The sequence below is a fragment of the Andrographis paniculata genome, unplaced genomic scaffold (genome assembly GCF_009805555.1).
Source record: "Andrographis paniculata isolate CXL003 unplaced genomic scaffold, ASM980555v1 Contig56END, whole genome shotgun sequence".
Lineage (NCBI taxonomy): Eukaryota > Viridiplantae > Streptophyta > Magnoliopsida > Lamiales > Acanthaceae > Andrographis > Andrographis paniculata.
The window spans coordinates 829,090-853,237 of record NW_026137591.1 but is presented as its reverse complement, the minus strand read 5'-3'; the positions used below and the strand labels follow the sequence as shown (position 1 = coordinate 853,237).

General features: G+C 30.8%; 2 protein-coding genes across 6 annotated transcripts; both read right to left on the bottom strand.

The window, feature by feature from the left end:
* Window positions 1–1,597: 1,597 nt before the first annotated feature.
* On the bottom strand, window positions 1,598–12,973 carry LOC127256750 (pre-mRNA-splicing factor ATP-dependent RNA helicase DEAH10-like). Of its 3 annotated transcripts, none has more exons than XM_051282913.1 (13): window positions 12,847–12,973; window positions 9,433–9,479; window positions 7,992–8,072; window positions 7,097–7,313; window positions 6,501–6,912; window positions 5,417–5,620; window positions 4,775–4,935; window positions 4,518–4,703; window positions 3,671–3,902; window positions 3,197–3,396; window positions 2,978–3,112; window positions 1,921–2,127; window positions 1,598–1,845 (listed from the first exon to the last, which is right to left on the bottom strand). In XM_051282913.1, the coding sequence occupies exons 1-12, from the start codon at window positions 12,876–12,878 to the stop codon at window positions 1,944–1,946; spliced, it is 2,091 nt and encodes a 696-aa protein (XP_051138870.1). In that variant the 5' UTR covers window positions 12,879–12,973; the 3' UTR covers window positions 1,598–1,845; window positions 1,921–1,943. The 3 variants fall into 3 exon arrangements, with proteins under 3 accessions (XP_051138870.1, XP_051138869.1, XP_051138871.1); XM_051282912.1 differs by lacking the exon at window positions 12,847–12,973 and adding an exon at window positions 9,566–10,445; XM_051282914.1 differs by lacking the exon at window positions 12,847–12,973 and having other exon boundaries at window positions 7,992–8,121; window positions 9,433–9,469.
* LOC127256751 (U11/U12 small nuclear ribonucleoprotein 31 kDa protein) lies at window positions 12,602–14,979 on the bottom strand. 3 transcript variants are annotated; one of them, XR_007839902.1, is made up of 2 exons: window positions 14,119–14,979; window positions 12,602–12,975 (listed from the first exon to the last, which is right to left on the bottom strand). XR_007839902.1 is itself a non-coding variant. In XM_051282916.1 (2 exons), exon 1 carries the CDS (start codon window positions 14,945–14,947, stop codon window positions 14,180–14,182), a length of 768 nt encoding a protein of 255 aa, XP_051138873.1. In that variant the 5' UTR covers window positions 14,948–14,979; the 3' UTR covers window positions 12,602–12,975; window positions 14,135–14,179. The 3 variants fall into 3 exon arrangements, 2 of the variants coding, with proteins under 2 accessions (XP_051138873.1, XP_051138872.1); XM_051282916.1 differs by having other exon boundaries at window positions 14,135–14,979; XM_051282915.1 differs by having other exon boundaries at window positions 14,139–14,979.
* Between the last annotated feature and the right edge of the window lie 9,169 nt (window positions 14,980–24,148).

Genomic DNA, 24,148 nt, shown 5'->3' with positions numbered 1-24,148 from the left:
CAAAATAAAAATATATATACTTTCTAACTGGACGGATGAGTATTTTAATAGAAATAATTATACACTGATCAAAGTATCTTTAACAACCACACCTCATTAGATCGATTTGTTTTCTATCTGTAGGCTAATGAGGATTTTGAGAAAAAGAAAATAATATCTCCTAATTTTATTTTGAGTGTGTTTGTCAATTAGCTGATAGCTTTAAACTGTGTTAGCAGATTCAATTAGTTAGTTTGACTAGCTGATTTGAATCAGCTGATTGTATTGAAATATTTGGTAAAATAACTGTTTGACATTAGTTGTTTATACGTAAAATGACAATTAAAGACATTGATATGTTATTTTTTAACATATTTAATTTTTGTTAATTTTGGTTTAAAAATTATGAGAATTTTTGTTATTAATTATTGAAAATAAAAAATATTCTAAAATTTTTATTTTTATATTTTAGATTTGAGAAAAATATTTTTATTAAAAAACAATAATAATTTTTTATTGAAATTGTGTAAAATATAAAATAATAAATATTTTGTATATATATATTTATTTTGATAATTATTGTTTATTGAATTTTAATGTAAAAATTTTATACTAAAAAATATATAAATAAATTAAATATTTGTCTTTTCTATTTGATTTAATTTTAGTAGATTTATATATTTATAAATAAAATGATTTATACGTAATAATTAATAGATACTGCAATAAAAATATATTTATATGTATGAAATAAATAATTTTTAAGGATAAATAAGTAATAAATAAAATTAAATTGAAAAAAAAATATTTCAAAATGTTCGAGTAATTAGCTTTCCAAAAATTAATTTTTTAGATCCAAAAAGCTCTTTAAAAAAGTTAATTTCCCAAACACCCGAATTATTTTTTTAAAGAATATTCTCCCCTATTTATACAACCTAAAACGTGGATAATTGGAATTTGGAACACTGTTGGCCTGTTGCGTGCCAATACGGCATCGTTTTTAAACTGATTTAATCATTTTGAAATTATCGGAATCTACTAGCACGTTTGTTTTACTTTTGCATTTCAACAAATATATATATATATATGTATATATATCTTACAATTTTTTGTAAAAATATAGTATTAGTTTTTAAAATTTATTATTTAAATAAAAAATTTAATTTCAAATACAAACCAAACAAATGGAATCACCATTATTTCAATATTAATTTTGGACCTCAACAAGTGACGAAAGAATAAGACGTGAGGTGATGGGGTTGCTCGCATGTTAGAAACCTATTTTCATATAATTTTTAAAATATTTAAACATATATTTTACATTTCTTTTAACCCTATAAATATTAGATTATAAATTAAATATTAATTAAATAAATAAATTTTTCATCCAACTTCCAAATTAAATTTGAATAGGTAAATAACTAGACACACCATCTCAAATCACTACTATGCACAATTTTTAACAAAAATAAATATACTAACGATAAAAAATAAAAAAATAAAAAATTCACAAAATATCACATTAAAATACTATTTAAACAAAAATATTAAATAGAACATTCCATTTCAAATTTGAATAGGTAAATTTTGATATTTTATGTTAAGAATAGTTATGAAATGTTTCAATTTTGAAGATATATATGTGTTCTGTCAATTTAAATTAATCAAAATTGTAGTATATACATTGAACAATATCAAAACAAGCTTACCTTCAAATAGATATTGCATTCCATCATCTTTTTCCGAATAATTAGTTTTCGACCACAACGGCGTACCTTCAAAATCTTTGGTTAGTTTCCCGGACTTATCCTCCTCTTCAGTCCAGAGAGACGGAGTATTTTGTAGTAAGAGTTGTCGCCAAATATGCTGCACAACAAAGTATTTCTACATATAGTTTCGAATTTTAGTGATCAAGGTTAATGGGAGGTCGAGAAGACATACCCGGCGGCAGAACCTATTAATTCTCACTCCTGCAGGCTATAAAATTGAGGCGCCAGCTCGGCTAACCACAAGTAATCTATGACTGAAACATTTCGGATATAATTCTGATTTGTCTTCACTAATTCATTGAAAATGATGCACTCCGGTTTCATCCGAAACAGGACAGACGAAGGATGGATCTTAACAGTCAGACCACTTGACAAAGCCCTGTCGCCAAGGACAACAAACATAGCTTACTAAAAGTATTGCTGTTAAAAAGAGTCGTGAAAAATGAATTTGTTTGGGGAATTTTCATTATTCAACTCATTTTTCTCTTTCCCTCGGCATAAAATCAAACATTTATTTTTTGTATTATGTTCATTCAATCCGGAATACTTATGTCAGTTTTTCTTTTTTGACTATCCACTAAACTTATGCATAGTGAATTTATAGTAAATAACTTTATCCTTGAATAATATTATTACACTTATAATAACTAATTTGACATTACTTTTCTCAGGGCGTGGATCATATTTGACCCAATCAAATCTGGATAATCGGGTCAACATATCACATAAAGGTAATCAACATATAGTTTTGCATAACACAACATATGTTATGCTATAAGATATTGTATGTTAAATTATAACAAAACATATTACATAAAGGTAATCAACATATAGTTTTGCATAACACAGTATATGTTATGTTATAGGATACCGTACGTTGAATTATAACATAACATATGTTATATCATAAATATGTTATAGTATATAATATATATGCTAGATTACCTTTATGTGATATGTTAACCCGATCAAATCAACATTATACTACTGATTTGATTAGGTTAGCACTGGATTCGCAGCCCTTTTTTCAACTTGTCCTATTACATTTTTTTATCAACTTTTTAATAAATTTCTCATGCAAAATTGCATAACAAGCTTGGACGGAGTGAGTAGTAAGAATCAATTTTACATTCAAAATATCACATCAACATATATTTATATCACATTAAACAACTATTTAAATTCAAATTTTACCATTTCAAATCCAAACAAACACACTACTATATTACCTGTAAGTTCCATCCGGCTGTTTCAATGCCGCGTTGAGAAAAAATGAAGCAGCTAAGCATCTACGGAGTGGAAGCATGTCGTCTCCACATGAAGTTCCAGCCAAACCCATTTGCTCGGCATTCCTTTGTATTTGGCTATATATAGAAGACGAATATAATCAATAAAAACGGTTGTAAGGAACTATTCTGAACGGTAATTAATAAAACTATCTTTAAGACCTGTGTATATCTTGGGCGTGCTTTAGGGAACGGTAATTAATAAAATTGTCTTTGCACCATTTCTTGAGATTCTTTGCAGCTTTCTCTTCGCTGCTTATGAGCTTAGCCTTCTCGGAGAATTCATCAAAGGCACGGTACACATTTAGTAAGGTCAGATGATCTCCATCTTGGCTTGAGAAGCTTCTCAATGCAATCCGCGACTGCATAAATACTAGGATTTTAGTATTGGTTCACATGATCACATCTGGCAATGCAAGATCGAATCATTCAAGCCGACATTCATTTTTATGTTGATGGTTCTTCACAAGGCGTACATGAATGGATATATTTAATCGACTGCTAGGAACCTATTCCTGTTTCCTAAATGCTAAAATATATGAAAAAGCAAAACCCCACACAAAAAAAGACAGAAATATAAATCAAACGTAAATGTTTATTATCTACTACTCCAAGTAAGACTGGCACTGTACGTACCTCTTCCAACCTTTCACGTGGTGCGTAGAATATGGATTCAACCGAGAGCATTGCGACAATTATCAGCATTTCTTGAAAGCAATTAAATTGACTGGCAACAATGAGCGCCTTAGAATAAACAGGATCCAATGGAAGTCTCGCCATTTGGTGACCAACTGGATCTGATAATTTACTTTCATCTGTTAGAGCACCTAACAAGAATAGCATTTCCATTGACTTGATGATAGCCATACTGTAAGGATAAAAGTAAACGAAATTTAGAAAGATGAAAACAGTATAAAACCAGGTAAAATAAACGGAAAATATAAGTAAAACCAAAAATTTTAAAGGCATTATGAAAGCAAATAAAACAAAAAAATCACACCCCAATATAACTACCCCAACTGTGTATATCACCAAATTCGGATATCTAGACCGAACAATCAATAGAATCATAGGTGGTGTTCTTTTGCGGATTTTATCACAGATTTTTACCATTCAAATTCTTTTTTCCCTAAAAAAATATCAATTCAAATATTTTTTTTTTTATATTATTATACAAATTTATTTTACATTCAAAACATCAAACAACTATTTAAATTCGACTTTTTACTATTCAAAAATTCAAACCCAAAAACTCAAACAAACACACCCATAATGATCCGGAGCAAGATATATTAATCTAAGAATGCATAAGCTAATTGTATAATAGGAGGCATATACTACATCTAGCTAAATAAAAATAATGGCTTGCAAAGGACAATGCATGAGCTCGATGATAAATCAGCATAATCAATGAAGAATTAAACACAAGTAACACAACATTTTGAGAGTGGCATGTTGCATAGAGAACAAAATGCCACAATACCTGTCTGGTTTTTCAATGAACTCAAAACCAACAATATCATCGATTCCCAGCGCTTTCAGCTGCAAAATAACATTTGCAAGATTGCATCTTTTAATTTCTGGTGTTGTGGAATCTTTCAGCTTGTAAAAGTCATTCTCTGGATAAAGACGAAAGCATTTCCCAGGTCCTTCACGACCAGCTCGCCCTCTGCATTAAATATAGATCATTTTTAAAAGCTCAATTCATTGTAACTGTACTTAGATGTGCGTAGAACCTACCTCCTCTGAAGTGCCTGTGCTTTCGAGGTTGTAACTATAATCAAAGGTTCAATTCCAGTAGAAGCATCATATGTGCGTACTTTAACCATTCCCGGGTCAATGACATACTTGATTCCAGGTATTGTCACAGATGTCTCAGCAATATTTGTTGCCAATATGACCTAGACGTCGTACAAAAGCAACCAATGTCAAGTAATCAATATTGACCCAAGAAATTCCAATGCAGAAAAACATATTATTATGTGGGAAAGGCTAGCAGTTGCAAATAGATCAAACAGCTTATTTTTTCGAATTATCATACAGTAGGAAGGCTCGCTAACAGTGTACCAGAGAGCTCCAGCATAATAATTAAGTAAATATAATATTGGACTTACCAAAAAGATTTCCCCCTTATGCTTATCTAAGCATAAATATTACAAACCACGATAACATCATAAAATTAATACCAGCAAATTATTCAGCAACGTATTGATCCATTGTTCAAAGTTTTCTTATCAGAAGAACTATGAGCATTAGCTTTTTTCTAACATTTTAAAAATCCACGTGTAATTGTCAAAACACACAAATGCCCCCACACATCTGAATAAAGAAGTTACATATAGGATATAACATGAAAAATGAAATTAGAAGATAGTGATCAACCTTACGAAATCCAGTTGGAGCTGGCATGAAAACTTTCATCTGTTTCTCTGATGGGAGAGATGCAAATATAGGAACAACTAAAAGATTTTGTTTACTCTCAGGTAACTTTGGGAGGCGCTCTTGGACTAATCTCTGCATAGATTCTATTTCTTCTTGGCCAGTTAAGAACACAAGTATATCACCCGGTTGATCCTCCAGGTGAATCTAGTTGAACATAGGCAAGAAACAAAAAGCTATAAAAAACTGCAATTTCATGGCAGTGAGCAACCAAAAATAGAAGTTTAAAAAAAAGTGTATAGTAAAAAATTCTAAACCTGTGCCACTTAAATCGATTCCACTTCATTGTTAAAGTTAGCATTCAGTAATGGGCCTTTATACAAATATTCAGCAGGATGTATTCTCTTTCTTTCATCATTAAATCATTCAGTTCAAAACCATTAACTCACACTTTTAACAAAACAATCTTCAAAGACACATAAGTTCAAAGGAGGGTACAGAGATCCTGCTTTAGTCTGCTTGATTTTCACCAGAAAAATCCATATAAATTTGTAGAATTTGAAGATACCAAGGTTTTGCTTTATTTCATTTTCAACTGTGTTTTCACCATATTCATGGAAGTTTTTCCCTTTAAAAAACATCAAATACCTATTCTTAATTTAAAATATTACAATAAGAAATTATTTTTATCCAAAATATCACATCAAACACCTAATACTACTGTATCAACACTATTACAATTCAACCTTCATCTATTTCTAAAATACCAAAATACCCTTTAACACTCACTAAAATAGTGGATCTATTAGGAAGAATAATATTAATGTTAAGCCTATTAGAGTTGAATGCATTGGGTTGTTTTTTGAATTAAGCCTAGGTTGCCTATTAACAAGTTTTAAGGTCAGTATTTCAGGATATCGAGAATTTCATTATTGGAGTCAGCCTTTCAGGCTTGGGACAAAGGAGAGTATCTAAATGCAAAAGAAAGAAATTATTGTATTTCATTCCTCTAGTTTAACTTCTTTTACAATAAGATTTTTCTACTCTGTAACAATAGCTCAGCCAAGGGGGAGTTATTGAGTCAAACCTGAAAAATGGTAATCATTGTTGCATCTAGGTAATCGGTCTCAGGTTGATAGGTGTATAATGTGTCAACAGGATATTGGCGCCCCTGGACATGAACAGCCCTTGCACCACCAAAAAACTCTGAAAAGATTGCAAAGTCTAGACTTGCAGACATGATAATCAACTTCAATGCAGGCAACTTTTTTCCTTGGCCATGCTTCAAATTGCTGGTAGGATTATACCCTTTTACCAACGGTAAGCCATTATGATCTTTTGTTTGATCGTTACTGGTTGTTTCAAGAGCACCCTGAGACCTAGCTTTTTGCACACTCTTCAACAGGCCAAGCAATACATCAGTGTGTACAGTTCTTTCATGAGCCTCGTCCACAATAATTACTGAATACTTGGAGAGATATTGATCCAACAATGCTTCCCTGTAATATAATTCAAATATCATTTATGGGAATTGCCTTTCAAGAATAGCTATTTCCAAACAAGAACCATATGAGTAGATATCGTGTAAACCCAACTTTTTGACAAATGAGAACAGTTTCCACACGATATTAAAATTAAATAACTAGCATTAAGAAGCAACCGTAGACGGGAAGGTGCATACACCTCAACAACAAGCCGTCTGTCATGTACTTAATCCTTGTTGAGCTGGAAGTCATATCTTCAAATCGGATGGCATATCCAACCTTTTGTCCCAGAGTAACTCCACATTCCTCGGCAACCCTTTTAGCAACAGTTACGGCCGCAACACGTCGAGGTTGAGTTATCCCAATGGTTCCACCATTTCGGCAAAACCCACCATTGAATAGATATTGCGGTAGCTCTGCAGAGTATTTTATATCACGTGGATTAAATGTTCTAATTAAAATAAATAAACAAGAATTACAGGTAAGGGGCATGGATGAATAAAACGGAAAAATATTGAAGCTAAGATAATCAATAATAAAAGCCTAGGGAGCAAATTTGTAGATTAACATTTATCAAATTTAAGAACAAAAAGGATGAAAATTCAAGTCACTGCATATGTGAAGTTCATTTTAGGAAACTTCAAGGATCATAAATTTATGTTATTATCCCACCATACCACCTTGTCTAGAAAATGCAATTCAGATTGGGTAAATATCATCCAATTCCTACTAAGAAAATTCACTGCAATTTTTTTAATTTCTCATAAGAGACAACAAAAGAAAGAAAGCTTACATTTTCATAGAAAGTAATGTAGCATACAATGCCTAGAAGTAATGCCACAATGTACTCAGCAATTGAACTGGGCAAATGTTTAATCAAAGCATTTGATTGTATTTTAGAAATACTAGGAAGAGGAGGATGCCTTCTGCACATCATGCATATAAACCAAAACTTGTTGCTTTTATAAATATACATTAGAAACAAAGAAAAGTAGATTGTCTAGGAAATATCTAATAAAAAAGTAGAGCAAATTCTAGCGAGGATGAAGCAAGAGAAAATATATGAATAAAACTCACGACCATACAAGACTTACGTGTTGTCTTCCCACTCCCTGTTTCTCCAACAATAATCAGTGTATCATTATTGCTAACCTCCTCAAGAAGTTTCTTTTCAACTGCCATATGTTTCAATATTCAATCAGATAGAAATAGCCGGTTGGGAGTCTGAATTTTGGAACCAAAAAAATATGAAATATCTCAAGCATGATGAATAGAAAATTAATAATGTAAGCTATACCTCCCTACAAAGCATAAATCTGACACCATTCAATTCCAGGTACGTTTCCAACACCAACTAAAAAAAAAACACTTTTAACTCCAAATCTACAATCATAAAAAAATATGTTGTTGGAAGGATATATCAGGGAGCAATAAGTTGGCACACACTCTAGATTGTGAAAGTAAAACTGAGTAATATGTTTCTTATAATACCGGGGTGGGTGTGAAGCGTGGGGTTTACACCAGCTTGTGTTATATCACACGAGCACTAATAGCTAAGGTGGAGATAGGGAAGACCTAGTTTCATTTAAAGTATTACATCAGAAACCTTTTATCTAACATTACATTCAACACAAATTTTCCATTTAAAATATTATATTCAACATTGATTTTTCATTGAAATTTACAGTTCTGAAAAGCCAAAATACTTGCAAAACACAAAACTACGCGCATGAATTTCAGATATATTTTGCACAATGAAGATCAATCAAGTGACTGGAATCATGCAAAATTCGCACTTTAAACCTCAGAAAAAACAATAAAAATCACTTCCATGTATAACGGAATGAATTACTCCCATAATTAAAAGGTTGTAGCAATTACAGCCAATGCTATGTATAGCTTATCCCATGATTTTCCTAAATGACAAAATGCAACTGTGTATAGGGCGTACAAATTATTATTACTGATTTTTTGTAGGACAAATACAAATGGGCACTCTTGTGATATTAAGGTGGCATTTGTTTGAAAGATTTTCACCGATTTTTACTATTTACCAAATTTTTTCCACCCAAAAATTCAATAATTATTTTTCATTTTTTATATTGTACTAAAACTTAATTTTACATTCAAAACATCACATCAACATCTATGTATATTGCATCATACAACTACTCTAATTCAATTTTTTTAATATTCAAATCTTAACTCAAAATCCAAACCCTCGAACAAACACGCACTAAATTACCATCCAAACATTTGTTCAAACAAAAGAAAATAAGATCTTAACCTTAGCTTCACCAGAATTCGTTAACACATAAGCAAAAAGGCATTCAACCTAAACATATTTTTCATATCAATCAATTTTCCGCTACCCGATACCATTCTAGATCAAAAATATAAATTTGCTGCCTTAGAAAACATTAAGCTGTCATACCATACAAAACATGTCAATAACTTCACGACGAACCAACCACAAAAGCACATACCCTCAAACAAACAGATGATTGCACAAATGAATGATCAAGTGGAAACTACCTGTTGCAATGGGCAAAGATTTCCTGTGCTGCTCAATTTTCTGTCTCCTACAAACATAATACAACATTGATTAAGCAACAAAAACAGAAGCAATTCACACAAATCAATCCCATGTATATGTGCGTATCAAAACCTGATGTAGCTATCGGATTTTTGCCGCTTGGGTTGACTGATTTCCGCTGCAGTGTTGGACTTATTGGAAGTCATTGCAGCCATGGAAACGTAATGACTTGTCGAGTAAGTTCAAACTTCGATCAACTCAACAATCGAGTTTGTCCAATAACTCAAATTTCAAAAAGCATTTCAACAATTGTTCATAGAGTGAGAGTTGAGCAATGGTGTCGACTGAGGGTTCCTTCCAGGCAATACAACGACGAATAGAGAAGACGGTTGAAGAATAGCCTCCAATTATAAGACAACGACAAGTCGACAACGGAGCTGGCTTTCTTGAATAGGAAGAATCCAGAGAAGAAAAAGATGGCCGCTTTGAACAGTATTTGAGAAGAAGATTGATTCACTGTCTTTCTTCTTCTTCCCCTTGCTCTTCTCCACCGGTCTCACTTTTTCCTCTCTTTTTTTCTGTTTTCTCAAACCTTGAACGGCCGTGGCGACTGCGGTGGCTGGGGTAGCAGCGACGGCGGTCGGTGATGCGTGAGTGACGAGGCAGAAGGGAAAGAAGAATGGGGAAGGAAGAAGATGGATGGGCGGCTGCTGTGTTAACGTTGATTTTTTAAACAATGGATATTCTTGGAAAGTTTTGGTTAGACTTGCTCATTCGGGTTCGAACCGTCGCCCGTTCGCCGGTTTTTGAACCGCCGGTTACGGTTCGAACCGAAACCGGGACCGAAACCGTCGTTTCGACGGTTTGTTTTCGGTTTGGGATTTTCTCAAACCGTCGGTTCAAACTGCCGGTTTATGGTTTGAACCGGCGGTTTAGCTGTTTCTTTTTATTATTTAACTCTCACCATGGCAGGAGCAAGCAGGCGCGCAGAAGAAGATAAAAAAAAAAAAAAAAAAAAAAAAGGAGGAAAGGAGGAGAAAGCCGAGGTTGGAAGAAAAAAAAGTAAGAAATGGGAGGAAGAAGGAAGGAAGAGGGAGAACGTGTGTGCGGGCGCAGGCGCGGCTGCGCGTCCAAAGGAAGAGAAGAACCTGTGAGAGAGCGGCTGCGGCGTCTGTGGAGTGTGGATGGATAATTGTATTGATTAGGCATTAGGCTTAAATTGTGTGTATTTTATAATATTATTATTATATTTATAATTAAAATTTAAAATATAACAATAATAATATTAATAAATATAAATAATTATTAATAATATTGAAAAATAATAATACTATTAATATTTTTTATTTATATTTTATATTTTTATAATTTTTTATTATATAATTATATATAATTTAAATTATTCTATTATCTATTACAATATTTTTATAATTTAATTATTTACTATATTTATTATTTTAATTATTTTTATAATGTAAAAATTTAATTAATTATTTATATATATGATTTTTATATAATAAATAAAAAATAAATATATCTAAATAAAATTAAAATAAAACTTAATTATTTTTAAATAAAATTCAAAGTTTTAGAAAAATAGAAGATAGAAAAGAAAAATATTAAAAATGAGTATATATAAACCGGCAGTTCAAACTGTAATCGGCAGTTTATAAACCGTAATCGAAATCGTCAAATCGTAACCGATATTTTGACAAATAGTAACCGATAATTTGAACCGTTTGGACAAGTCTAGTTATGGTGTGTTTTTTTTAAACTTTAAAAATAAATAAATAAATAAATAAAATCTCATCATATATATTTTTTAAAAAATAAAAAATAATATATTATACATATTTATTATTTTTATATTTTTTATAAAAATTTACTATATTTTATATAAAAAATATTTTTTAAAAACATTTTACAAAATATATACACAATTTATAAATAATAAAAAAAAATACTAATATATATTTGATACTATTGTAATAGAAGAATATATATTTAAAATATTAAAATAATGTCAAAATTTTAAAATTATAGTCGGTACTAAAGAATTTTGTGAACTATAAAGAAAATATTTTAAATTATCCCTATTTTTTGTTTTTTTTAATGACATGGGGCAAATAATGTGGTATAACTATATGTGATAGGTAAAATCTGAAGATGAGTTGTAAATGAATTAAATAAATTCTAATATTAATCAAATACAAATACTATAAAAACTTAATAATATTCAAACAATATAAAATATAATATACATATATATGTCTTTTCCAAAATAAATAAATAAAATTAATTTTATTAATAATAATATTTTTAAATTTTATATAAATAAATATATAATACTCCCTATAATTAAAAATTATGATTATACAAAAATATATTTATGTTAAAGAAAAAAAAAGGTCTTTTGTATTCATTTGACAAAATAATAATAATAAATATGATTTTCAAATTACTTAATATAATTATCAATTTTTTAAAATAAAAATTGAATCAAAATAGCTTTAAACCTAATCAGATAAGTAAAAAATAATCACATCTTGAATCAAATATTAAAATCAAATCGAATAATTTAAAACTATTTCTAATCAATTACAAATGTTATTTTAAAATTCAAAGAATATTCAATCGAATAGTTGAATATTTTTACAATAGGATCTTATTAGTATTTACAACCCTACCTACCAAACTACTGGGGTTTAATTTTGGTTTTATAGAGTAAATATACAACCCTAAACCCTATATTTAATAAGTAAATATAATTATATATATATAATATATTTAATTTATTTTAAAAAATAAAATAAAATAAAAATATATCTTAACAAGGCGAGCCAAATAGAATACTAACAAAAAAAAAAAATTGCTAACAAACGCAATACGAGCCCAGCTGAAATCCTTGACGAGCCGAACTCATTGAGCCCTGAAATTTTTCAGAGTGAAATAGAATTTGATTGAATACATTTGTCTTTTCGATAATTTTCAATAATTTGAAAATTATTTCGAATCGAATACGAGTATTATTGTGTGCAATCCATTTGGCACCTAAAGTACGACTTGATTGCGCACAATTCTACCTTCCTACAATGCATTTTCATCTCCATCAAAACTTTGCACTTAAAAATCATTTCTAAAATTCAATATAAGCAAAACAAATCGACATAGTCGCCAATAATATAAGCACCCAATATCAAACTCAAATAGGGCCGTGCTAATTTCTCTTATTCGTAATAAGATGAAAGTAACAACGCCTATAAATACTCGAAAATCTATCTACCGACTACTGAAATGGGAAAACCCTTTGTATCAATCGATTAATCGCAAAACTAGATATTACCAGAACACAAAACAACAATTCAAATACACAACAAAATTAAATAACAAATATGCATATAAGTTATACATACCCCATCAGATCCTTGCCGTCGCCACATGTCATTTTTGAAAGTCATTGCACTTAGTCGATAGTACTTTTCAGCATCCTTTCTTCTTTGTTTCCACGGCCACGCACCATTACCACCTCCATTACTATGCTCCTGCACATCGAATTTCTTGATCAGATTTCCCAATTTCATATGATGCATATATATATATATATTATGATCAATCACACTCGACAGTTACATTGGCACGACAATACACAAAATATAAACTAACAATACGGCATATAAACTAGCAGCATATGACAATAGTCCAAACAACGCCTATTACAATTGTTCTTCAACACAAAAGGTAGAGTTAACACAAAATGCACAACACATAATAACAATTTACCATGCACATGATATATTAATTCAAATCATGTGCTGATAGACTATATTTCATATATGAGTAAGACTAATCATGGTGAGTCAAGTCATGCAATGACACGAGTATACGTTAAAAGACAATTGGGCTTTGTTCGTTAGCAAAAAATACAAACAAGTTTTTCCAGAAAAATTAATATATCATATACATTCATAATTTTTATATTACCTACACAATTTTCTATATCTCACATAAAAATTATTGTTTCGAACAATTGCACAAAACAAACACACCCTAACATATAAAATTGAATAGATAACATATGACGACTAATAACATAGTGATTAACACTAATTAGCACCCTAACCATTCCACTTATAAAACATATATACACAATATTCATCCAAGAAAATGACTACATCCGATAACAAAATTCACAAAATCAGAGATGAAAATGCAAACACAATATTCATCCAAGAAAATGACGAAATCCAACAACTAGATCCACAAAATCAGAAATGGAAATGCAAACACTATTCATCCAAGAAAATGACTAAATCCAAAAGAAAAAATTCACAAAATCAGTGACGAAAATGCAAACACAATATTCATCCAAGAAAATGAATAAATCCAATGACAAGATTCACAAAATCAGAGATGAAAATGCAAACACAATATTCATCCAAGAAAATGACGAAATCCAATGACAAGATTCACAAAATCAGAGATGAAAATGCAAACACAATATGCATCCAAGAAAATGAATAAATCCAACGACAAGATTCACAAAATCAGAGATGAAAATGCAAACACAATATGCATCCAAGAAAATGAATAAATCCAACGACAAGATTCACAAAACCAGAGATGAAAATGCAAACACAATATTCATCCAAGAAAATGACTAAATCCAATAGATAAATTCACAAAACCAGAGATGAAAATTGCCAACTCTGTATCTGTATGTATGCAGTTCCAATTCCAATTTCAATTTCAATCCTCTTCGTCACTCTCATCACTGAAATATCCTTTCCTCTTCTCCTTCTTCCCCTTCTTAACCTCTCCCCTATCACTGCAACTGCCCAACAATCTCGCCTCCGCCGCCCCATCACCATCCACGACGGACGCCCAATTTTCCGTCTCAAAATCGACGTCTCCCTCTTCCTCATCCTCCAAATTGTGCTCCTGATCCTTACCTCCATTTTCTCCGCCTCCGCCGCCGCCGTTCCGGCGCAATTTCTTCGCTACAGGCCGTTCCCTCGGCCCCAAAAAGTTCTTAGGGCATTCGTACGACAAATGCCCCTCCTCTCCGCATTCGTAGCACTTGCTCTTATCCTTGTACACCTTTTTCCTGATGAACTCCGCGGCGCGTCCATTATCCGCGGCGATCGAGGCGCGTAGGGTTCTTCCGTTGAGTATTTTCTTATCCATGCCTATCACCGCCTTCGAGGCGTCGTCGCGGTTGACGAACAGGACGAAGGCCACGCCCTTGCTCCGGCGAGTGGCGCGGTCCTTGAGCACGGTGACCTTGGCGACTTTTCCGAACGTGGAGAAGATCGTGTGGAGATCGGAGTTCGTGAGGTTGTAGTCGATGTTGCTGATATAGACGGTGGATTTCGACGGAGCTAGTCCGCCGCTACCTCCTCCTCCTCCTCCGCGGGAGGATTTAGAGGAGGAGGAGGCGGCGGCGGGCGGCGGTGGCTGGGCGGCGGAGGCGTAGCGGTAGAAGAAAGTGTCGTCCGGTTCGTCGTCGCTGTACATATTTCAATTTTTCAATAAATTCTATGATACTCTGTCTGCCATTTATATATAGGGCTGTAGAATTCTGTTCGGTAGGGTTTTAGGCCTGACATTTTGTAATATATTTTAAAGAGTAAATTGTTACTTGTGTTTTACTAAAAATGTACAAAATATTTTATATTTTATTTATTGGATGAAACTTTTCTCTGTGTTAATATAAAATTTGCACGAAATGATATTTAATTCTAAATAAAGGCCTAAATCACTCAAGTTTAGTACAAATAAAAAATACAAAATATCTTAAATATTTTTTTAATAAAATAAATAAATAATTAATTAATTAATCTTAGTTTTTGAAAACAAATTGTTATATACTCCCTGTAGATACTGTATTTTAAAAATAGTGTAATTAGTAGATAATTAAAAATGTATTAGTAAAATAATTATTCTATAATATAAAAAATTATAAATTAAGATTAAGATAATTGATTAGTTTAATTAAAATTAAAAAAAATTAAAAATTTTAAAATAAAATTAAAGTGTGTAATCATTTTTCAAAAAATAAAAGTGAAATGGTATGTGAGAGGGACAACAACGTTAACATGGTACGTGGGATGGAGAGAGTAATTTTTATGAAAACTATAAAACTAAATGATTGATCAATAACTTTTTTATTTTTTTATTCAAAAAAATTATTTAAAATATTTTATATTTATTTGTATAAAACTTGCTTAATTTAGGTCTTTTATTATAACCAAATATCGGACAAGATGATGTTTCGTGCAAACTTTATATTAGCACAAGAAGATTTTACGCAATAAATAAATTACATGATGTTCTGTGCATTTTTACTAAAGAATATTTGTAATATTAAATTAAATTGCCAAAAAAATAAATAAATGTTATGGACGATACAAAATAAAAAATTTGATAAATAATTAAAGAGGAAAGAATATTATTTTGTTTTATAGATAAATTATATAAATATATAATTATTAATGTTTTGCTTAGTTTAATATTAAAATAATATTTTATTTTGAAAAAAAATGTATTAAAATTTTAAAAAATTTAATTTAAAAAACAGACCTATATTTTATTACTATATTTTATTACTAGTTCTGTGACAACAGAATTTATGTCTATTTCTTTTTAATAAAAATTATCTTTATCTAAATTTAAAATTTTATTTCTTTTTATAAAACTAAATTAAGTAAATATATATTATTATTTATAGTATATAAAAATTTATTATCTAATAATAATATCCATATAATATACATTTTATTAAAATATATATTTTAAAAATTTTTAATCATATATATAAACTTAAAATTTTAAAATACGAACAATATTATTTATATAAAAAATAATAAATAATATTATTATTTATTATTAATACTTTAAGATATGTTTTTTTATATATAATTTGAAATTTTTTTGTTTAAATTTGGTATTATATGATGGACTGTTTTGCTTGTGAGATAAAAATAAAATAAAATTTTGACGAATATAAAATTCAAATAATAAAAAATTGAAATTTAGAGGTAAAAAGAGTCAAACCCCTTGCTAATTTACATTTCTTATTAAAATACCATGTCTTTATTCAATGGATCATCGTCCTCCTCGAGATGGACATAGTATTAAAGGTATGTTTCTTTTGCTAAGTTTTTCAAAATTTTACTATTTGAACTCTATGTTTTTAAAAAGAAAAATATTCTCTTTGTTCCATAAATATAGTCTTAATTGGATTGGACACGGAATTTAAGGAATATTGATATTATATTGATAGCCGGTAAAAAATATGGATAAAAGACTTTTTTGTCCTTGTGATTGTATTAATGTAAAATGCAATGACAATTGTGTAATAAATAAAAAAAATATATGGGTAGTTTTATGGTGATATGGTTATTTATGGAAATAAAACTATTGTTTTGGGACGGACAAAAATAGTAAACAAGACTGTTATATTTGGACGGAGGGAATAGATTTTTTTCTCTTACAAAATATCATATCAAATATTATTTTTATATCAAATACAAACCAAATTTTTTTCAAACTTATGTTTCTTTACACAAATTTTCCCAAATTTTACTATTTAGACTCTGTATTTTTTTTAAAAAAATACACTTTTTCCTCTTACAAAAACATCTCATCAAACATTATTTTAATTATTACAATTTTATTTATTTCAATCCGTTAATCCAAAAAAACTTGTTTGAGTTGGCTTGAAAGCCCAACTTTTGGGTTACGGCAGGCCGGCCCAATATTTTAGTAGGTCACCGAAATGAATTTTATTTGTATTTTTGTATATTATTCCGTCCTTCCCACTTAACTAGCTACTCCCTCCATCTCGAAACTAAATATTCATTTGCTTTTTGCACGTCATTTTAGAAATATTAATATTATATTGAGATATAGTAGAAATAAAGTGAAAATGACTAAAATAACCTTATTAGTATGTGTGATATAAATGTAATGACATTTGTGTAATATATTGTAAGTTGTAAGGGTATTTGTAATGTTAGGTAGATAGTACAGTTATGGGACTGACTAAAATGAAAAAATGGATACTTTGTTATGGGACGGAGGGAGTATATTGTTGTTTATTTCCATCTTATATTTTATACTATCTCCGTTCGACTCTAAGTATCTCATTTATTTTTGTATGTTAGTCTTTGAATATTAATTATTATATAAAAAACATAGTATAAATTAATAAAAAATTACAAAATAATTCAATTAGTGTCTTATAAAACTAATAGAGAGACATTTGTATACAAAATTATACAAGTATAAGAATATTTTTAATGTTAAGTACAATGACGCAAAAAGTAAATGTGACCTTAAAGGCGGACGAAGGAAGTATCACTTATCATTTTTTAAAAATGATTGCACATTTTAATTTTATTTTAATTTTAATTAGACTAAATAATTATTTTAATGTTAATTTATAATTATTTTTCACTGATACATTTTTAATTAGTTACTAATTATATTTATTATAAATGATCATATTTAAAGTAACTCAAACATGCTATGCGGAATAAAGGGAGCATATAATTGTTATAGTGATATTATGTACAGGTCACCGATCATGTGTTGATGTTTGAATTCAGCATTGCTAAATCTTACTTTAACCATTAATTTTGTATTTAACGGTTATAATTATACAAAGATAATTTAGTTTTTTATTTCTCATTTTTATTATTCTTGTTATCTTATTGTCAAACTCTTATCTTTAGCTAGAGGTTAGATCTTGGATGAGATTTTCGTCGGGTATATGAGTGTGAGTAAAAGAAAAAATCACCGTTATCTTATTTCTACACTTTTGTAAACCGTTTCTTTTTCTCTCCGTTTCAACTGAAATTTTCGCTCAATTTCTCTTTATTGTGTGCGAGTATTTTTCTTTTTCAAATTATAGTTAAATTCAGTTACCTATTGTATTTTAGTAAAATTTTATTATGGTAGAAGTTCTAAAGAATTTGAGACTACTTTCTATCACCGTAAAAACTTCTATTTAATTATTTTGCGTTAGAGTTGGAGGTATAGTTGTTATGTAATTGTCAGGTGCAAGTTGAGGTATATGAAACTTGCACATGCATATGACCTAGCCAAGCTTTGATACCATGTCGGATGTTGAATGACTGTCTCACCTAAAAGCTCGAACTGTTAGGGAAACTACGCCACTATTCATATATTCGCAAATGAGAGCCCCAACATAAGTTGATGTCTGGAAATATAACAATTAAATTCTAAATTGAGAATTCTTATTTTGGGGGTTTTCTATTTGTTAAAAAAATAATAATAATAATTGAATAGTGAATTGTTACTTCACTTATTAAAAAATTAAGATATTGAAAAAAAAAATGTTTGTATAAGAGAGTGTTTAGCAAGAGTTTTGGAACTTAAAAGTGGGATTGTTATTAATAGTTGAAAAAATTCAAATTTCTTTATATATCTACTATTTACAAAAAAAAAAAAGGAAAAAAAATTCTAAAATATCAAATTAAATATTTAAATTTTTATATTATATTAAAAATCAATTTTATATTCAAAATATTATGTAACATATATTTATATCACATCATACAATTATTTCTAATTCAAATTTTTTACTATTCAAATCAAACTAAAAAAAAAAGTCCAAACTCTCAAACAAACATATCCTAAAGCAAAATTTACATTTTTAAAATATATATTATTTTCAATATGTGATTTTTATTATTTTAAATAAAAAACTAAAAAAAAAAGGTAAATTATATAATACATCCTTATATTTTACTAAAAATGCACAAAATACATGTCTTTTATTGCTTGAAACCCCTTGGTTTAATGGAAAGATTGCATGAAACACTCTCCTTGTCCAAAAATGATGTTTCGTTCGAAATAAAGACTTACATTACGTAAATTTTATATAAATAAAAAAAGTAAAATATCTTAAATAATTTTTTTAAATAAAATAAATAAATAAACAAATTGATCAATCATTTATTTTTATAATTTTTTATAAAAATCAGACAACAATTTGCCTCCAAAAATTATAAAATAAAGGATTAATAAATTATTTATTTATTTATTTAATGCAAAAAAAATATTTAAGATATTTTCTCACTTTTTATTTGTATAAAACTTGCATAATTTTGTATTTATTTAGAACTAAACAAGAAAGATATTTCGTGCAAACTTTATATTAACATAAGAAAGTTTTACGCAATAAATAAAATACATAGTATTTTGTGTATTTTTACTAAAAACACAAAGGGGTGTATATAATTTACCCCAAAAAATTTATATATAAATAGTACTAGTATATGTGAAAATAAAGAGATGTAAAATTATATCGTAGTCCAGCCACATGGGGCAGGCATAGTGCTTTTATCGGTGGGGTGTGAAATCCGCTTTTATAATTCTAGAAGCGTGTGGGCCATACAAACACGCTTTTATCTACAAACACGCTTTTATCTACTACGACAGATTTTACACTCTCCATCAATCAAGCCATAAAAAATAAAATAACATAAAATAAAATAAATCAATTTATGGAGTATTTCAATATATTGTAACAGATCACTAGGTATGTTTGTTTGAGGGATTGGATTTAATATATACTATTCACTCCATTTTTTTCCCCTAAAAATATCAAATCAAACACCTATTTTTTATTTTTTTATATTATACTAAAAATCAATTTTACATTCAAAACATCACGTCAACACCTATTTATATCACATCATACAACTATTTAAATTCAAAATTTTTACTATTCAAATCTCAACTCAAAATCCAAACCCTCGAACAAACACACCTGAATTAACTTTCAAACACACTTTTAATTATTTTTTTATTTTTATTGTTTTTTTTCTTAAAAAAGGTATAAAATTTATTCTTAATTTTACGAAATTACGTCAAATTCTCGTACTTTTAAAATTGTACTAAATTTTTTCATGATTCACTCTGTGTCTAACCTCTCGATTGTCATTATTTAATAGTGTTTGACCTCTTAAACTGCGAACGAGTCTCAAAATTTCAATTTCTAAATACTTAAAATTACAAATATATATATATATATATTTGTATTGTATTTAGCTTTAAAAGTTTGTGAAAAAATTCTTAAAATAAGAACAAAACAACTATTTCTGGTAAATTTACTTCCTCGAGGCTAAATAAATAAAAATGAGTATATTTGTAATTTTAAAGGTTTACAAATAAATATTCTAAAACTGTATCAAACTCAAATTGACTAATTTCATGAGAGGGATAAACTAATACTTTATTCGTCCAAATACAATAGTCTTATTTATTATTTTTGTCCGTCATAAAACAATAGTCTTATTTTCATAAATAACTATATCACTATATAACTAGTTTTACTCCTTAATTATTACACAATTATCACCGTTTTTTACACTAATACACTCACAAAATCAAAAATATTTTTTTTTTTTTTTTATGTATTTTTACTCATTGTCAATATAATAATAATAATAATAATAATAAACCAAATTGAACGATAATTTGTAATGGCTGTGAGCGTCGGTGATCCGACAATGACAACATATAAGGTCCTTTAATATAAATGCTAGTATTATTCTGGTGGAATTAAATTCAATATGACTTTGAATGTGTTTGTGCGTGTTTTTTTATGAATTAAAAAAAAAATAAAAAATCATATTATTAATTATTTAAAAATACGAACGTTATTTAAATATTTATTTTTATTATATTTAAATATTATAAAAAAATATAATATACTCCATGTCCCTTTACAATCTATCTATTTTTTCATTTTGGTCCGTTCTATTATAAAGTAGCAATTTCTTTTTTTTAAGTAACTGTATTATCTACCTTACATTACAAATACTCTTTCAATTTACAATATATTACACAAATATCATTACTTTTATATTATACAACACTAATAAGGGTGTTGATGTAATTTTTCAATAAAAATAAAGTAAAATTCAAAGATATAGAAAATATCCTTAAACTTGATTAATTAGTGCCTGAGATTAGGAATCTCTAAACACTGTATGGTACAAAAAATAAACTGGAAAATAAAAGACTGAAATTTAAAGTGGTGATCCCCAAATCTGACTTTGCTTTGTTGAAGTTGATTGAAGATGCCTTGCCAAATGATGATCCAAATCCTTAAATATTCTTTGAAGAAAACGGTTTGAACCGCCGTTTGGTCGGTTACAGCAACCGCTGTCAACCGACCATCAAATTCTCCTCAATTGACACGTGTTACAACTTCCTTCAACCTCCCTAAACCTCTCACGCCTTAAACCGTCCCAGAAATGCCATTCGCCCGACCTAAGTGCTACCCGACCAATCCAGAGACTAACTGGTCGCCGGACCGAACGATTTATTGGTCGCCCCATCAAGCAACCAACATCTGATTTCCCCATACGATTCAATGGTCGCCCCAACCAGGCGACCGCCATCGGGTCTCTTGCCCGACCACGTATCGTCCGTCTCATTCTTCTTCGCCCGACATCATTTGGGCCGACCTCCGCATCAGCCGCCCTCCGTCTTTGACCGACTTTAATTGGTCCGACCATGGACCAACCAAATGTGGTCCCGACCACGGACCAACCGACCGGCTCTATTTGCCTTATCTCTTTAGAAGGACGGACTGTCCTCTGGACAGACCTCCGCATCTATCCGTACCTCTTCCTTGTCCGACCTTTCTCTTGACAAACCTTCGTGTCTGCCCGACTTCGTCTTTCACCCGATCTATGGTTTACCCGACTTGGGTACACCTTTTTTCAGACTCCGCCCGACCTTTCTTCCTTCCCGATCCTTGCATCTGTCCGATTGCACCCGACTTCTGGGTCATTTAACTTATATCCAGACCCGTCCAGAATCCCACTGCCATTATTTATTATTATTATTTTTTGTGCTTAACAATAAGCCTCCTCCTCAAGACTCCTAAACATCACTTTCAGTGATGTTTTAGGAGTTTGCAGGTCAGCATCTGAGGCTACATCAGCCTCAGATCCGACCTCCATCTTCTGAGGCTACGTTGGACCCGACCTCCATTTATCGCGGACTGGTGGTGGTCTGCACATTGATCGATCTTGCACTAACATTGCTTCAGCATCTCCCCCCTGACGGAAGTCATGATTATTTTCTGTAAAAAAGGATTCTAACCTTCTTGCCGTGGATGCTAAACTGGCCAGATCTTGAAAGTCGTGGGCTGTCAGGGCCTCGCGAAGTCTGGTATGCATGTTCCTGACCACCAAATTGGTCATTTCGCTTTCATTGATCATCGTAGGACATCGTCCCTTCATCAATCGCATCCTCTCTATGAATTGGTAGCCGGTCTCTTCCGGCATCTGCGTGATCTCCAGAAGGTCTATCAGTGAGACTGTCGGCAGAGGATTAAAGAACCTTGCATGAAAATCTGCCTCTAAATCTTCCCAAGTTTGCAACTGTCCAGGCGGCAGACTGGCATACCAAGAAAAAGCTGTTCTTGTGAGCGACAACCCAAACAATTGTAACTTGTGAAACGGATTGTTGCCTACTTCTCCCAATTGAGCCGTGAAGCGACCCACATGCTCAATGGTAGAGGCTCCGTCTTCTCCCGAAAAAGAATAGAAGTCTGGTGGCCTATAATTTCTCGGGAGAGGATGATCGTTAATGATCCTTTCTGGAAATGGCCTCTGGTAAACCGGCCTGTTCACCGTTTGCGGATTCATTCCGAAATGCACCCGCAGAACTTGAGCAATATCCTCCGGATCTACTCTGGGTGGAATATGGTCGAACACTGGAATGTGATCGTGAGTCTGACCTCCCAATCTTTCTTCTCTGGAGAAGGCTGGTTCGGCTGGGATGGGATTATGAGTCTGTCCCCTCAACCTATCTTCCCTTACGATATTCGGCTGCACATTTTCAACCATTGGTCCCAAAGGAACATTATCAGGGAACATTAGAGAAGTCTTCCCCCTATCTGTTCGGTTGACAGTTGTGGCACTTGGAAATGTACTATCAACATATGATGGTTCTGCAAACGTTGATCCTGAGAAAGTCGCCTGAAAACGAGAAGGTGACACGGCTGGAAGCATGTTTGGATACAGGGTGAATCTGGAGAATGCCTGATCCAACATGTTTTGCATTAGATTTTGTTGCTCACGCAACATGTTCATTTGTTGCTCACGCAACATGTTCTGCATAACCAAAGTTTGCTGGTTGTTCATTTGTTGAATATAAGACAACCAATCGGTAGGTGGTGGGGGAATCTCCCCTGGATTTGGCATGACTGGTGGTGAAACATTCTCTCCCACCGGTGCTGATGATGATTGAGGTTGTGTGCCTGCCATATTGATTTTTCTGATGATTCGGCCAGACCTCAGTTGTATGACATTTTGTGTTGATGTAGGATCAGCAATCTTGCCTTTCTCCCACTGTGGTCGCCAATTTGTTGATGTAATTTTTCAACAAAAATAAAGTAAAATTCAAAGATATAGAAAATATCCTTAAACTTGATTAATTAGTGCCTGAGATTAGGAATCTCTAAACACTGTATGGTACAGAAAATAAACTGGAAAATAAAAGACTGAAATTTAAAGTGGTGATCCCCAAATCTGACTTTACTTTGTTGAAGTTGATTGAAGATGCCTTGCCAAATGATGATCCAAATCCTTAAATATTCTTTGAAGAAAACGGTTTGAACCGCCGTTTGGTCGGTTACAGCAACCGCTGTCAACCGACCATCAAATT

Coding starts and splice junctions, on each gene's coding strand:
- LOC127256751 (XM_051282916.1), bottom strand. CDS start 14,947: ATGTACAGCGACGACGAACCGGACGACACTTTCTTCTACCGCTACGCC.
- LOC127256750 (XM_051282912.1), bottom strand. CDS start 9,648: ATGGCTGCAATGACTTCCAATAAGTCCAACACTGCAGCGGAAATCAGT. Junction 7,314..7,991: donor AGGGAGTGGGAAGACAACAC/GTAAGTCTTGTA, acceptor AATACTCTGCAG/AGCTACCGCAATATCTATTC. Junction 6,913..7,096: donor ACAGACGGCTTGTTGTTGAG/GTGTATGCACCT, acceptor ATTATATTACAG/GGAAGCATTGTTGGATCAAT.